Source organism: Centruroides vittatus, unplaced genomic scaffold (assembly GCF_030686945.1).
Source record: "Centruroides vittatus isolate TY-2023 unplaced genomic scaffold, ASM3068694v2 contig_882, whole genome shotgun sequence".
Taxonomy (NCBI): Eukaryota; Metazoa; Arthropoda; class Arachnida; order Scorpiones; family Buthidae; genus Centruroides; species Centruroides vittatus.
In genome coordinates this window covers 1154483-1171070 of record NW_027122574.1, presented here as the reverse complement: position 1 = coordinate 1171070, position 16588 = coordinate 1154483, and the positions used below count along the sequence as shown (strand labels likewise).

The 16588-nt window shown below is 34.9% G+C and overlaps 2 protein-coding genes across 2 annotated transcripts in view; both read right to left on the bottom strand.

The window, feature by feature from the left end:
• Window positions 1-819: 819 nt before the first annotated feature.
• LOC136983480 (uncharacterized) lies at window positions 820-1392 on the bottom strand. Its single transcript, XM_067280235.1, has one exon. It carries the CDS (start codon window positions 1390-1392, stop codon window positions 820-822), a length of 573 nt encoding a protein of 190 aa, XP_067136336.1.
• A 7854-nt stretch (window positions 1393-9246) lies between these two features.
• Window positions 9247-16588, bottom strand: part of LOC136983432 (serine/threonine-protein phosphatase 2A catalytic subunit beta isoform-like) — a 30132-nt gene continuing 22790 nt past the window's right edge. The window contains exons 5-7 of the mRNA XM_067280169.1: window positions 15671-15760; window positions 14806-15086; window positions 9247-9788 (exon numbers count right to left, since the gene is read on the bottom strand). Of these exons, the coding sequence (XP_067136270.1) occupies window positions 9716-9788; window positions 14806-15086; window positions 15671-15760 (444 nt within the window). The 3' untranslated portion in view covers window positions 9247-9715. The remainder of the gene's footprint in view (window positions 9789-14805; window positions 15087-15670; window positions 15761-16588) is intronic.

Genomic DNA, 16588 nt, shown 5'->3' with positions numbered 1-16588 from the left:
TAGTTTGGGGGCTGGGAATTTCGCCGGATATTTTGGTCACGAAGAATTTTGTGTGTACGAGCGCTAAACTTCAAAGCGCGGTTTCTTTTATATGCAAAACACGATCGTACGAAATTCGAATACCTTAATTACGTAGCCTAATTACATCTATTTCGAAAAAAATAAATTTTTTTATTAGATTTGAAAGCGTTTCGTATTATTCTTCAAAAGTACTTAAACTTTCGGCACTTATGCAGTTTAGGAGGTACGGCTATTTGAGAGGTTTTCTTTCATAAAATTAATCATTTCTAGACTAATTTCACTCATCATGTCCAAAACACGTATAATTTGTTGGAAACTAGCGATATAAAATATGCTACAAACAAAATATTGTCGGAATACCTACCGAGTGTACCCGTTTGAAAACGCCATCGCTTAAGCTTGCTTTCGTCGCGGAGCGGCACATTGGAAGGCGGACGCGTACGAAGAGTGTCACGTGACGTGTCAATGCTATTCGGTCACGTGACTACTCATCTCTGACGTGTTTCCTAATAACTTTTTTGCGGAAGAAGTTGCTGAACTTTGGAGACATCTTTAACAGAAATATTAAAACATCATTTTATGTTAAATATGGATTAAAATCAACATATAACAACGTATGATAATTCGATAAATAACTAATAATTCGGGCGCGTTTTTTTATCCAGCGCTCTTTCTTTCTTTTCACAGTTTAATATGGAGATTTTAGCCTTTGCGGCTCTTTCTCCGACCAACGTTGCCAGTTTCTAAGCGAAACAACCAGTGAGGCTAATGTAGCGCTCCAGCGCCGCCACGTGCTGACTAGGAGTAATGGAGGGCCGGTGGCCAGTAGACAGGCGTCAGCGTGCGCACCAGAGACATGTTAAGGGTCATCGTGTTGCCGAGGTCCTTGCGGGCTGGAGTGTATTTGGGGCAATGAAGCCAGTAATGTAGTGTAGTTTCCGCTGCGCCACAATGGGGGCACCCCGGAGAGTCGTGAAGGTGTCGTGAGTACAGGAAAGCATGTAACGGGGCCGTCTCGGTCAGAAGCCGGGCCAAAAGCGTCTCCGCGTGGCGAGACGACGCGTAACTGTACCTCCAGCGGGCGAACGGGCGAAGGTGGTCCCGGCATTTGTTGCGGAGCGCCGCTGACCAGGAATCCGTCAGGGTGCCGATGATGGTGTCCTGCATGGCCCGGGTGAGGTCGCGTGGCGTGAGGGGTCTCCAGATGGAGCCACTGAACGGGTCGCGGCGGGCCGCTTTGTCGGCCGCCTCGTTGATCGGGATGTTGGTATGGCCCGGTGTCCAGCCGATGACGATGGGCACCGTGTGGGCGCTGACAATAGCCGCGAGATCGATGATGATAGGTGGAGATGAGAACGAGACGTTGGCCATAGCCTGGATGACCGAGCGGCTGTCGGAGATGACGACGGTGGGTTTGGCCAGCGGGGCGCTGATGTGTATTGCGCGCAGGATGCCCTAGGCTTCTGCCCCGAAGACGCTGCAGTAATTGTGCAGAGACCAGGCCTCTGTTTTGTTTGTGTTCGAGGAGACTACGCCAATGGCGGTCCGAGTACTGGATTTGGATGCATCCGCGCTTAGGCAGAGCCAGCCCGGCCATTTTGCAGCGACAGTCTCCCGGAAACGGACGCTCGTGACGACTGGTGGGTCGGTGGACGAAGTGGGGTAGTCGTCTAGACAGCGCTCGAGAAGCGCTTTACAGCTAATCCTCTGAAACCCGTTTCTAAATGGCCAACGCTGCTCGTGACGTCATTTCGCTACACTTTCGCTGCATAGAAAAACGCGCCCTCCCACTCTGCTTTTAAATGGCCTAATCTTTTTCATATCTTAAACAAAGTTGAGTTATATTTATTTACAACAAGACATTAAACATCTTATGTTGCATCTGACTAATATACATCATGATAGAATTGTCGTCGTTACCTTTGTTGTTTCATATAGTCAATAATAATAATAAATCGTTTCTAATTACAATAAAAATACTATTGTATATTATGATCTATCACGCGATGTCTCCAAAGTTTAGCGAATTCTTCCGCAAAAAAGTTATTAGGAAACACGTCAGAGATGAGTAGTCACGTAACCGAATAGCATTGACACATGTCACGTGACACTCTTCGTACGCGTCCGCCTTCCGATGTGCCGCTCCGCGACGAAAACAAGCTTAAGCAATGGCGTCTCGAACGGGTACACTCGGTAAGTATTCCGACAATATTTTGGGGGATACTATAGATTACCACCTATGGAATTTCGGGTCTTTGAGTATATATTTGAACTCAGGAGACCGAGACGAGTTCAACGATACCCTACTTTTGGACCGGAGACGAAAAATAATAAAGTTATCATACTTTTTTCCAGCAATCGCGCGATGATAGGGAGTCGCGTCGCTTGCCGTTAAAATTGCCTTTAGTAGACGTTTTCCCCTTTTTTTTACTTTGTTCAAGAACTACCGTGAATCAATAACTAGTGACGTTTAGCACATGGCGGCCTGCTGGCGGCTTCCCTCCGGGAGGTCAGTCGGGAGCACGAACAGTGGGAATGGCCGCCATGTTCTCTGCCATAAGTAACATTAACCGAAATGGCGATCGCGCGATGATCAAAAGTTGCGTTGCTCTCTCCGCTCTCGTATCACGTGTTTAACGCTCCGGGAGATGACCGTAGTCCGACGTCACGGTTTACAGACTTTACCGCAAGATGGCAATACTATACTAGCAACTACGGTGCCGTCTGCATGAGAGCATTAAAAAAGTATGGTAACTTTTTTCTTTTTCGTCTCCGGTCCAAAAACAGGGTACCGTTGAACTCGTCTCGGTCCCCTGAGTTCAAATATATAATCAAAGTCCTGAAATTCCATAGGTGATAATCTATAGTACACTCATATTTTGTTTATAGCATATTTTATATCGCTATTTCCAAAAAATTATACGTGTTTTGGACATGATGAGTCAAATTAGTCTAGAAATGATTAATTTTATGAAAGAAAACCTCTCAAATAGCCGTACCCTCTAAACTGCACAAGTGCCAAACTTTCTTGAAATACTGTAAATGGTAAATTATATCAAAAGTTTAGTTCTTTCGATTATAATTAGAACGAATCGAGTGCGGCGTGAGGCCGGATGGCCGAGCGGTAAAGGTGGCAGCCTACCGCTCTGGGGGACCCGGGATCGAATCCGAACGAGTCGAATAATCCCCAGGAATTTTTCGGGGGTGGTCCGTTCGGATATGTTGGGCCCCGTCCCTCACCACCCGGTCGCCCCATTGTGGGCCTGGCCGAACCCATAATGGGCCTACTAAAAGAGGCCCTCTTAGTGCCCACAGGGCGGAAAGAGTTAAAAAAAAAAAAAAAAAAAAAAAAGAGGAGTGCGGCGTGAAGAAGCGGTCGACTTCGTTGGCCGGCAGCGATTCGACGCCACCTACTAAAAATTGACTTTCTCGGAACTAAATGAAAATTTTGAAATAGATTTTCCTTTTTATAAATTTGTCGGTAGACGATCGTTTATCGGAAAAAAATTTGCTGTTTTTTTCCTCGAAAGAAAGCCAACGAAATTGAATGTAGGAGCGCTAGTGTCGACGGAAAGTAGGTAATTTCGAAGTTCCGCGACGAGTACCTGCACCCGTTTGGTTTTACTATTGAAAAATAACCTGTAATCGTTTCATTAAAAAAGTAAGTATTTATTCTTTATTGGTTTATAATGGCCTAGTTTAGTTTTATCTCGTCACGTTCATTCGGATTTTTAAATTTCAACGTAAACACTTTTTGGTTAATGTTACCTATGATTCCAAAATGGCGGCTCGTCTCTGATTCCAGCAAATAGAATAAAGGAAACAGTGGGGACGCACGTTATAACCTAACCTAACCTATTCTAATAATTTGATTGGTAATAATTATGGTAATTTTATTAGAATAGGTTAGGTTAGAACGTGCGTCTCCACTGTTTACTTCATTCTATTTGCTGGAATTAGAGACGAGCCGCCATTTTGGAACCATAGGTAACGTTAACCCACTTGTTAATGTTGATTGAAGTAAAAAATGGTTTGAATTAAATTAAAACCAATATTGGAATTTGTAAAATGCAGTGAAAAGAACTAGTTTGAAAGTACTAAGACAATTTTAGTAATATTGCACTTTTCCGTACTCCTAAAAATACGTCTTTCCGTAATCTCGAGAACAGAGTTAGATAGATGAAAGACAAGACCAGATATGGAACCCGATTAATTATATACAAACTTCCGATACAAACCGGAATTCTATTCTAAACTTCCCCTGAAAGCAGTTAATAGATGACCAGTATGACTCTGTTGTTAAAGAAAAAGTATGATGTATTATATAAACTAAAAACTAATAATGTACTGTTTTAAAAAAACATTTTTTATTAGAGTTTATATAATTATTTTAAAAATTAGAAAAATATCCATGTGTTAAGATACATCCTTCACAGAAGCTTACAATAAATTCTCCGACCATTTATTTATATATGACTAAATTTTTTCGGATGTGTAAGGTAGAGTTCATTGTTTCTTGTATGATAAAAAAAAAGTAATATACAGAATTGATGGTAATTCTGAGACTGGCATATTATCCTTGAAAAAAGGAATCAATAATTAACCTTTCCATTAAAGAAAGCTACAGAAACGGGACCAAGAATGTTTGGTTACAGGTTTGTATATATGTGTATAAGAGCCCACTTTCTCCCCAGGCCCCATATAAGCTCTCAACGGCCGTGTGCGTGTGTATGATTATATATGCGTGTTTTTGTTGGAACATTTTTCCTGGATTCGCAAAGGTGCCAGGAAAAATGCCTCCTTTGCAGCGGCGTAGCGTGGGTGTCAGCCGCCCGGGGCGGAAGAAAATTTCGCCGCCCCCTTATTTAGGTATCTCAGTTTAAAAGACTAAAATATACAGTAATTATAAAGAACTTTTCAGCAAGAACAATCATCATTATTGTGTATTGTACAGGTTCAAATTTTTACAAGATATTTGCTTATTTATACATTACCGAAATTTTCATCTTTCCTTTTTTAGTGTTCTAATACATTAAATAAGACATTAATTACTCATTTGTTTTAGAAAGCATTTAGTGTGACATCGTCACAATGAATTCTACTTTTCCGGCTGTTATGTATACATAACAATGGAAAGTAATACTCGCGTTTTTTGCAAATCTCTGCGTTTTGAGACCCCCCCGAACCAAAAAAAGTCGGGAAAAAAATGGTGGATGCGTGTGTGTGTTGGCGTCTATTTTGCTTAATATCTCAGGACGGTGAAGATAAAGGAACGAAATTTGGTATGGTAGCTTGTACATGAGGGGAATTGATGCTATTAGATTTTGGTTGTGAAAGATCGAGGGGATGGAGAGAGGGTGGTCACGTGATATATCTCGGGAGGAGTCCGACTTAATGAAGATTTTATTTGTTAGCATTTACAGTGCTTTATGAAACTCATTTCTACCTTCAAAATTAAGACTTAATTATTACAAAATAGCAAAATAGAAAATTTTTATAACAAAACATCATAACTAAAATTGTATTATTAATCGAAATAAATGCTATTTTTAAAATAAAATCACATAAAAGTCGGGAAAGTTACGTAACTCGTTCATAGATTTTTAAATTATATTTTTAGTTTGTTTTCCATCTCAAATTAGTAGTCTTGCCTCTCTACATCAAATTTTCGTGATAACAGTCATCTATGTAACGCCATTCGGCAAACTTTTCGAATTCACGTGACTTCCGGTCTAGACCGAAAGTCCGTATATAGTTAATCGAGACCTCCTGACCCCAAGCTTTCCATATCTGGATTCGAATTTCATCTATCTAACACCGTTCTCGAGATTACAGAAGGACAGACAAACGGACGACAGAGGGCATTTGTAGGTATGCAATTTGTTTTAAGTATCTTGCAGCAACATACAGTGATCGCTACTTATTACGTCATTTACGTTACCTTCTCGCTGAATTAAAAAAAAAGCAAAATAGATGAAAGTCTAGACCAGACATGGAAAGGTTAGGGGGAGGAGGCCCCGATTAAGTATATACGAACTTCCGGTTTGCACCGGATATCGCGTTATTTCAATTCAAAAAATTTCCCCTGAAAGGAGTTAATGACGGTCACGACTCTATTACCAACAGGAAAAGTATGATGTACTGTACAGGAGAATCCACTACAAATTTGAGGTGGAGAGCATATATCTTAATGCCGGCTGCAATTTTTAATTAATTTATTTATTGTGACGATGTCACAATAAACGAACAACTATTTATTGTGACGATGTCACAATAAATAGTTGTTCGTTTTCTATAAGTTTATATAAATAAAAGTTTAATATCTACTTTTAAGGTGTAATATCAAAATCACTTGATAAGTGAATACTAGTGATGTAACGAATAGTATATTCGGCCAAACTATTCGGCTTGATTAACGCACATATAAAAATTAGCGCGCAAACCTCATTATGCAAGGATCGCGCACCCTGCTCTCTATTGGCCCGATTTCACTATGATTTTTTCTTCCGGTAGGTCTAAATTATTTAAATTTATTAATTAAATGATAATTATTAAAGTTAATACGAGATGGAGCCTAACGTCTACCTCTAATGCCAAATTGGTTTATAATTTATGTAATAGCCGTAAATAGCCCGATATGATTCGGCAGTTGTTGGTATTTAGATATAAGTTATAACTTATAAGTTATTTTATTTGCAATCGATCTTTTTAACTCTAATTAAGCAATAAAATTTTATTTTTACTACGTATTTGTAGACTGAATAGTACCCTAAGGATATATACTTTAGTGGGGACATATGGTCTAGTTTCTCCCCAGTTGTGAAACAGTTCAAATATATTATTGGGGGGTTTCTATTTGCGAAGTTTTGTGATATTTTGTTGCTATTGTTTTTGTCAATATTTTTAAAATTAACACGATTTCAAATGTTATGTTTTGCATATAATGAGAAATGCTCATTCTTTGCTTTATATATAAAATAAATTATATATTAGTTACTCATCTTCTAGAAATAAATAATTATTTCATTAAATACGATAAGTTTCAATAAAACGTTTCGTAAATCATTTTAAAATATCGTAAAAATATTAAAATATACAAGAATACGAATATAACATAATTAACTAAACACCAACACTAATGCCGATACGTTCTAACCTACAAGCCATCAATGCCATAAGATATCGGGTAGATAAAGGCTATATTATTATTTTAATTACGAAATAATTTACTAGAGTTAGACGCTATTTCTTATTAACTTTAATAATTATAATTTAATGTTTAGCATTAATACAAGTTTCCAAAATGATTAATTTACTGTGCTTTTATTTCTTACTTCTGTTTTTAGGGATTCGGCCGAATACTGGGTAGTAACCGAATATTCGTTACATCACTAGTGAATACTGTATTTATAATGAAATGTCTTATTTAAACGAAACTATTCTGTTTTATGTTACATTGCACACACAAAATAAATTCTCATTATAACTGGTTTTTCTAACACAAACCAAATCTTCATTTTGAAGACGATATCTGTGATCGCGAAATTATTAATTACTTAAACTGTTAATTAACGATAGGATTATATCCGAAGGTATATCTGTTACGCATTTATTAGCTGTTCTTTCTTTTGTGTTTAGTTTATTTCAGATAGTTGAAATATTTAAAATTGAACTATATACAAGGAGGTATCGAAAAGTTCGTTTTGGACAGGAAAAAAGAAATGATCGTTAACAGATTACTACAAAATTTCACGACTGACAATTTACACGTTACATTTACTTGTTCTATTTCCATCACCATATTGTGATGCTTACATGATGCTTTGCAAAGACAAAACGAAATTAAGTTCTGCGATGAGAGAGACACCGCGGTTAGAACAATGTAGTACTGTATAATCGGCCATCTACCAGCTATTTAATCTTTTAATAACATACGAAATAACGTAGTTATGTATTTTTTGATTAGCTATTTCGAACATAAACGGAAAAAATAGCTTTCAGTGAAACCTGGCCGAAATGCAGGTAGTTCTTGTATCATTGTAATTGTCTACTCGGACGTTGCTTATCAGTAGGACTTTATACTGGTGTCTAAACATTTGGCACAATAATGACAGTTAGTTCAGAGAAAACAAAGTTTTATTAAAATTCACCTGTAGTAGTTTTTTCTGTACACATAGACAGACACACAAACATAAAGAAAGAAAAAAACAGAACATACAATAATTTAGGGAGAATAATTCACCAATCCTGGGACGCCATACTTGATGACGTTTACAAACAGCGAATGGTTTAAAAAGTGATTGTTAAACTCACATTAAAATTGATGTCGTAAGTTAATGGAGAATGGAATTATGTAAGTTAAAACTTATGGGTTGATAGTGTAATCCGGTTTTAATGATTAACTAATTTATTGTAATTTTACTTTATACAGAAAAATGTATTTATTTAAATCGGCGATTGTTAATTTTGGAAGTACAATCTACTTGTACAAGGTATTAGGATATTTTCCTACTAAGTTTTTAAATAAAAAAATTTAATGTCGGGTATTTATTATTATACATAATGTCTTATTTATTCATTTTAATTATTTTAGTGGTTTGTTCTGCTGATGAGGGGCATGCTAGCCCGAAACACGTATCTATCTATGTGTACAGAAAAAACTACTACAGGTGAATTTTAATAAAACTTTGTTGTCTCTGAACTAATTGTCATTATACTGGTGTCTAAAAATTTGGCACAATAAAGTCCTACTAATAAGCAACGTCCGAGTAGACAATTACAATAATACAATTAGAAATAAGGACAGTAAGGCAATTTAAATTAATGCAGGTAGTTCTTATTCAAAATTAGACTTAAATAGCAACCAGAGCGAGCCGAACTGGTAAATTAAAAAAAAAAAAAAAAAAAAAAACGTAAACTTAATTATCGACAATCCCTTAGTGCAATGTCCCACGATCACGTGTTAGTCCATTGCGTCAAATGCAGTATTCTTCCCTACGGAAAGCAAAAAGAATTTTTTTTTCGTTACCAGTTGAGTCAAAATTTTCCATTGGAAATTTTGAGCTCTGGTATCTTATTGCTACTTAATTCCAAAAGTATTTACGTTTATTCTCGGTTAATATTTGATTCTGCCTAAACTCAATGAACTTATATATTAGTCGGTCAAAGTAGCGAGCAAAAAACTTTGTACGCATTGTCATCGCGTAAAATCACAACAAAAAGGCATTGAGACTACAGAATTTATAAAATGCCAAATAATACGAACGGGTACAGAATATTTATTTGCTCTCTCTTGCACACTCCATATCACACAGACATTTTTAATACAGGTTGTCCCGGGGACGAGACACGAATCCGTTCCTTACCAAAAATTCACTCGTATTAAGCAAAACACGTAGAGTAATAAAATGTCTCGGTAACTCTCACGGGGATGCACCGTACTAATTTTATTATTAATTATTATTATGATATATAATTTATGGCCAACGGAACGCTCAAGATGAAAACGTTATGATAGTACAACCAAAAATGAGAAAAATGAGCAATATCGTCGACGTACAAATGATAACACAAGAGCGGAAACGGCATGCGCTCGAATATTTTTCTTTTTTTTTTTTTACAGAAATTTTCGTTTTTATACAACTACGGATATAACTCAGTGCAGATTTCTTCGACCTCTTGGCTGGCCGAACTCTTACAGGAAGTAGTCCGGTGTACGTCTGGTCACGTGCGGTTCGCCTCTTCTTGGTGCAGGGTCGAACTGAAGGCTGGAAAGAAAAATACACAACAATATAAAGGGAAACCTAAAACACTTACTACCACAAAATATAATAAATTAGAAGATGCCAATATTCCAGTCAACCAGTGATCATCAACTTTTTCTGAATGTGAATTGCACGCATTTTTTTTCTTACCGAGTTGCAGAATTTAAGCCTGCTGAGTGCCAACATATTCCACAATCGTCGGTACACTAGATATAAAATAATATATGCTATTGGTATGCAAGATAGTAATGTACAGTTGCCCATCAGTTTAAATGTCTTGTTATGAATATCATCTAAATTTTATTTTCTACTTTGTGCCATTATGATGCCAAAGTTCTGGGGGGGGTGCATATTTTTAGGATCTCCCAGGAGACCGGTTGTTCGTCACTACTCTTAACATTCGATAGGTATTGTACCAACTAGGGTTTCTCAAATTGGATCCGGACTGTTTTTTTAACCCGGAAAATCCTGCAAATTTCTTAAAAGTTCACTTTTTTCTTATTTTGTGTTAAGGTTGAAGAAATTTTGCAAATAGAAAGTATAATTAACAAATAAACTGTCAGAATACATTTGCATTTATTAATTTTAAACTTACTTATTAGTTTTTTAAAATTTTGCTCGTTATGGCATGTCACAAATGGTCAATAATCAATACGTAGCTTATTTGTGGCAGGACTCTGAAAATTCTTTACTTGTCAGAACCTGTAATATCTGGAATAATTGTGCTTCTGCTGTCTTAATTTTTAACCATGCCCAGTAGCTTTAATACCTGCATAAAATGCCAGGTTGTGCAAATTGGACAAGGATAAAAATGAGTAACAAGTCTGCAAGTATGAAGTTTTTCTTCATAAACTTGATTATTAAAGACAAACAGACTGCCGAATTATTGGGCTGGCTATAAGCTTGATGTTTCTATTAAAACAGCAGAGGTAGACAAATCAAGGATACTAGACAGCAAAAGAAGTATTGCAACCCATCTTGAAAACAGGTGAAAAAATACATAACATCTGTATCATAATATGCATAAAACACTATTCCACTCGCATGAATTGAATCAGAAAAAGCATTCTCGGTAGCAGGACTTTTCATCACTAAAATAAGAATTAGATTGAGTGATCGGAGTATTGACCTCCTTTGCTTTTTAAAATCTTTATAAAAATTTGCAATAATATTTTGTGTTATATGATTTATTTAAAAAACAAAATTACCTTTTAAGTTAGATCAAACTTCTAAGTTCACTTTTTTTTAAAATTTTCAACTCAATTTAAAGCATTATTCTATCCTGGGAAACAGTTCACTTTTTCTCCGAAATCCCAGGACAAGCAAAAAACTGAGAAATGAGAAACCCTAGTACCAACTAATAAGAAAAATCTTTTCAGTAGATAAATGCAATCAAGTACATACTAAGCATGTCTAAAATAGGTATAAATAGCAAATAAATGACAAAATTACAACAATTTCCTTATTTTCACATCTTAACTGAAGAAATCTTTTAGTCCTAATACTGTACTGAAGTTCTAGTGGCTGTTTATGCTTTATGTAAATTGGGCTTTGTCGTGCAAAACTGCCACTCAAAACTAAAACCTTCCACTCCACTTTGTCTTAATCATGTGTCATTAGCTGGAAGAGCTAATGTTACAGTGAATAAACTGTTATGGCAACAAACATATTATGATTCAATGAATTATTTGACACATACAACTACTATGATTATTAGTTCTCTGAAATTTGTTATTTTTAAGAGACTTCTTATTAGCAGATATATAACTTTATCTATCTGAAAGCATGTGAATTTTAGAAAACTTAAAACTTTTTGTCTACTAATGTAAATGTTCAGGCTGCCGACAATGCGGATTAACTGCTTATGCTGTGTGTAAATTGGGCTTACGACATTTGGGAACAGATAATTTACCCCATAGTGGATGGTCATGCATATCCTTGCCAAGATATGACAATTTTTTAGCCCAAATGGTAGAAAATTTTAAGTTGTAAGTTGGTGGAATAGACTGAGTAGTAAGAAGTGGCTCTGGAAAGCAGGAATTTTTGCATGTAAGACCAAAAATAAACCATTATTAACACCGAAAATGAAAAAAGCAAAATTGGCACAGACCAAAAAAATATTGACATGTTTCCATTGTTCTGTTGTTCAATTGCATTTTTCATTATCCAGCAATCCCAACTGATATGATGCAAAGTTGAAAGATATTTTTCAGAATGCTTCATGAGGTCCAAAAAGGTATGCTCCTTCAGTAATCATTGAGGTGCAATTACCTACAATGACATTTAGTAGTTTGAAAGGTTACCAAATAAAAATTGTCTGTTGTCATTAATAAACTTTAATAATTACAACACACCAATACATTCTGGGAGTGATTTGCAATCTAACATAACACACTTTGGTATCAAACTATGCTGGTAGCACCATAAAAGAAAATTCAATTGTATATGTTCCTTTGAATTTAGAAGAGTGAAGAAACATCTCTTTGCAGTTTCCATAAAATATGAAACAAACAATTATCTTCAAGTTAAATAAGTCTTACCAGATAAAAATTATTTGGCGTGAGAAGATAATTGTTTTTCATACATCGAAAGTTGGTACAATGAACTCAAATCAGTATGAAACTACTGTTAGATATCATCAACACAGCTTGAGATGCATTTAGCATTCTGCCATACATCTAGATAAGTAAATATATTTCTGGGATTAGAGCTGTTTAATAATTACCTGGAATTTTGCTCTTCCAGATGCAAAAGGTTCTCAGAACTGGGAACACAAATGCTGGCTTAGTTTGGGTCTGATGAATTTCCAGCCTAATTGAGAGCCATGAAATGCCATATATTTTCAAGTTCAAAAAGCACAGTCTTGAATAGTCACTTTCAGTTTCCATTCTGTTGATGTATTGCACTGTAATATTTCATAACCTGACCGATTGCCTTTGGCTTTAGTAAGAGCATACCAACAAGAATTCAGTCTATGTCATGAAATAGAGATGAATATATTCATAATCCCATTTTAACAATTATTTTTTTAACAAAAAAAAATTTTTTAGACAAGTCAAGCATATGCACAAAATAGGTTTCTACATTTTCAAGCACAATATTATATGTCTGAAACACTTATTTATATTTAAATTCTAAGTTACAAGTTTACTGCAATTTTTCTTCTATATTATTCTCATCATAGGTTGCAAGTAATATTTCAACACTAGTGTATGTATGTTACTCTTGCTAATATGGCTATTTCTTGTACAGAAAGGTGCCAGATTAGTGACTGTATAGACCTAAAGGCAATGAATGATTTAACCTGTTTTCCTTTGGTACAGTGTTGACTGACATTCAGTGCTATGCACAAAAATGAAACCAGAATGTGTGACACGACTAACATTTTCATTTGTAAAACGTGTAGATAATGACACTGGGACATGCCAGATAATTGAGGGCCAGTTAGCAAGAGTATACTGTAATCCAGAACTTTCTAAATGTTTAGTGTATAAAAATTTTACAAATGCATTCATTACATCTGATATTTTTACAAAATAATCTCCTATCAAAAACAAAATGAGAATTCACAGAATATAGATTACATACACACTTCACTTTTGATATAGGTACTCCACCAGCATCATAAATGAGTGTGGTTATGTCCAAAAAAATTCTGGAAGCAAGAATTGAAGGTCTGAGCAGCATAACTGGCAACAAGACTGCATGATATCTGGGAGTTGAGTGTTCAAGTCCCACTTCAGGCCAATTCTTTTCTTCCAGAACTTTCTAAATTGATTATTAGATGTAGTAAGAGATGGCACTAAAGGCATTAGGTTCCAAATTACTTGGCATTTAATTAATAGTAGTAGTAATGTAGTCTAATAAAATTTGACAATTTGGCTTTTATATATAACTGTTGCGTTTGGATGTTTATATTTGCTACATGTCTAATAAAACTTAATATTTAAATGTAATATTCAATATCACAAAAAAATAATAGCAATCATAATTTAACTGATGTAAGCTGTTTCCAAAACAAGAATACAAATTATCAAAATTGACAATAAATCATTATTGTTTCTGTCTGTTCTTTCTAATTCTTTATTATGGCTTCATTGCCAAAATACAATTGATAGTATTTAAGAAACTAGTAGAATAGCTGTTATATATGTATATAATTATATATTTAGTGTCTTCAAGAAAGAGCTAAATTATAGGAATGTAACAATGACATGGGTAGATTTGCATGAATTCTAAAGCAATAAACTTCAATTCTATCTTCAATTATTTCAATTACATTATGCATTATTAAATTGTAGACAACTGCTGTTTGAAATATTATAACATTATCTAGAATGCAACATTTGAGAAAAAATTTAATGCAAGATTTCAAACCTAACTATTCTTCACTTCCTATATAGATGAAACGAATTATAAAAACCACTGTGTGTACTTTCTATTATATTTCTTATGTATTTTACATTGTAGAGTAGTGATAAAATTTAAATAGTAAATTTTTTTAAAACTATATTATGATTATGCTACATAAAACATCACTGATAAATGTGTTTGTATATTTTAATGTAAATAAAAAAATTAGAAAATAGAGTACACTCTTGTTAATCTGGTTTCTCTATACTGGGGATATGCCAAATAATTTGTCTGTGCACTTCTGTTTTTATGAAATAATGTTAGTCATGTCATGCATCCTGTTTTACTGTTTATTTGGATTTCATTTCTGTGTACAGTATTGCATATCAGTATGCTTTATTATTTGTCCACTTGCCTCCAAAAAGAATCAGTAATGAATGACATAATTTGTCTCCTTTCATTGTCTTTAAATCCATTAAGCATTTTAATAATAGATTAGTCCTAAACTATTATAAGTTAATCTTTAAATTATTCTATAACTAATCAATTATTTAACTGCAATATTCTCGATATAAAAGATTAGTTCATGAGAGATTAAAATTACATATGTTTACTACAATATTGTTTCCTCTAAAAACTGAGAAAATTCAATTAGATTTCTACTTACAATGAATATTTGAGGGCATCATCCAATTCCATGATGGCTGCCTGATTTCCACAACGGTAGCAGTAATTTGGAGCACTGAATATGGTCACCACATTTCTGTCGTGGCACCAGTTGTAGCCTTCCATTACTAGTTGATGTGCTCTTGCTATTAGGGTCAGGCCATTGCTGTGGTTGAATGTCTCGGATATATCCTGCCCAAAAGTGTATCCTGCTCCCCGAGGTGATATGCCCCAACCCCCACGGTCATCTGGATCTGACCAGAGCAGATCACACATTGGACCCTGAAATTTAAGATTTTCATTAGTAAATGAAGTGTGCAATGCCATAACATTGTAAATGACCATTTTTCTCTAAATACATTTTATTGAAGAATTAAATTATATATGCAATGTTTTCTGCCACAAAAGAATATTGTGACAATATTGGCACTGTAAGTGGCTGTATTTTGAAGATGAATTTATGTTAAGATATAATATTTAAAGTGCTAGAGTGCAAGTCATGTGACTTTTGGTGCTTAAAATGTTAAGGCTTATATTTACATCATATAATATTCCAGACAATTTGTAACCTAGTGCGTTTTTATTATTTTATTGTAAAATTGAAATGAACTCATTCATTAGAAAAAGTGCTTTTTACTTCTCCTGAAAAGTTTCTTTTTTTGCATTTACAACATTATGGCATTGGACACTTCATGTATCCTTTTTTTTGCCAAGTTATGCCGGTTACTTAGGTTGGTCATTTCAATAACAATTTGTATTTCAGTTATATAGCCTAATACAGGGTTACTGTTATACAATCTGTTGTTCAATAAACATAACTTGTGTGCATGCATTTATCATGTTATGACATATCAAACTTAACTTACCTCGTGTGGAACTTCTTGAAGTCGATCCAAAGCTCGAATGTGATCTAAAGTATCTATGGAAGGTGATAAACCTCCGTGAAGACAGAATATCTGTAAAAAAAAGTACATTATTGTGAAGTATACAAAATAAGTACAATACTGAAACAAACCCTTTATTATTATTATTATGTTGGGTGTAGCGGGTTATACTCAGTTGACACTGGTGGCTGTGTACTATGCCAGACCAGAGTCAAGGCATAGCAACAAAAACAAAACTAAAATTAAATAAGTGTGTCAGTGTCAGTGTTCAGGAATTTCCTAACAATATGGCATGTATTCAATATTGTGGCCTTCTGTAGTGTGATGTATGTATTTCTATTCAATTGTAATGTTCCCAGGCTTTTGTGTAGTGTGTGTGGTATCACACCTGTACAGAAGAGAACGAGAGAACGACAGCTACAATAAGCACTCTGTCCATCCTCCACAGATGCTTTATTTCCTGGGCGAGTTCTGTGTACTTGCTGATTTTTCCAGTGTGTTTTGTACATTGTGAGTGTTTGGAATGGATATGTCTATAATGTATGTGATTTTATTGTGTTTGTCAATGAGTGTGATGTCTGGTCTGTTGTGGTAAATTGTTTTATCTGTGATTATGGCTCTGTCGTAGTACATTTTGTGTGTGTGTTGTTTTCCAATACTGTCTGTTTATTATTATTATTATTATTATTATCATCATCATTTTTTAATGCAACCTTTTTTTTTATTTGTTTAATCAAAATTACATTTCATTCTAGCAAATAAGCCACTTAAAATATTGTATAAATTTTTTTATTTCACTTCAAATTATGTGAATAAAAAAGAGATGAAATGAAAAATAAACCATACAACTGACTGCATGATTATAAAGTTTGTGGCATCAAATTCTTTAACAATATCAAT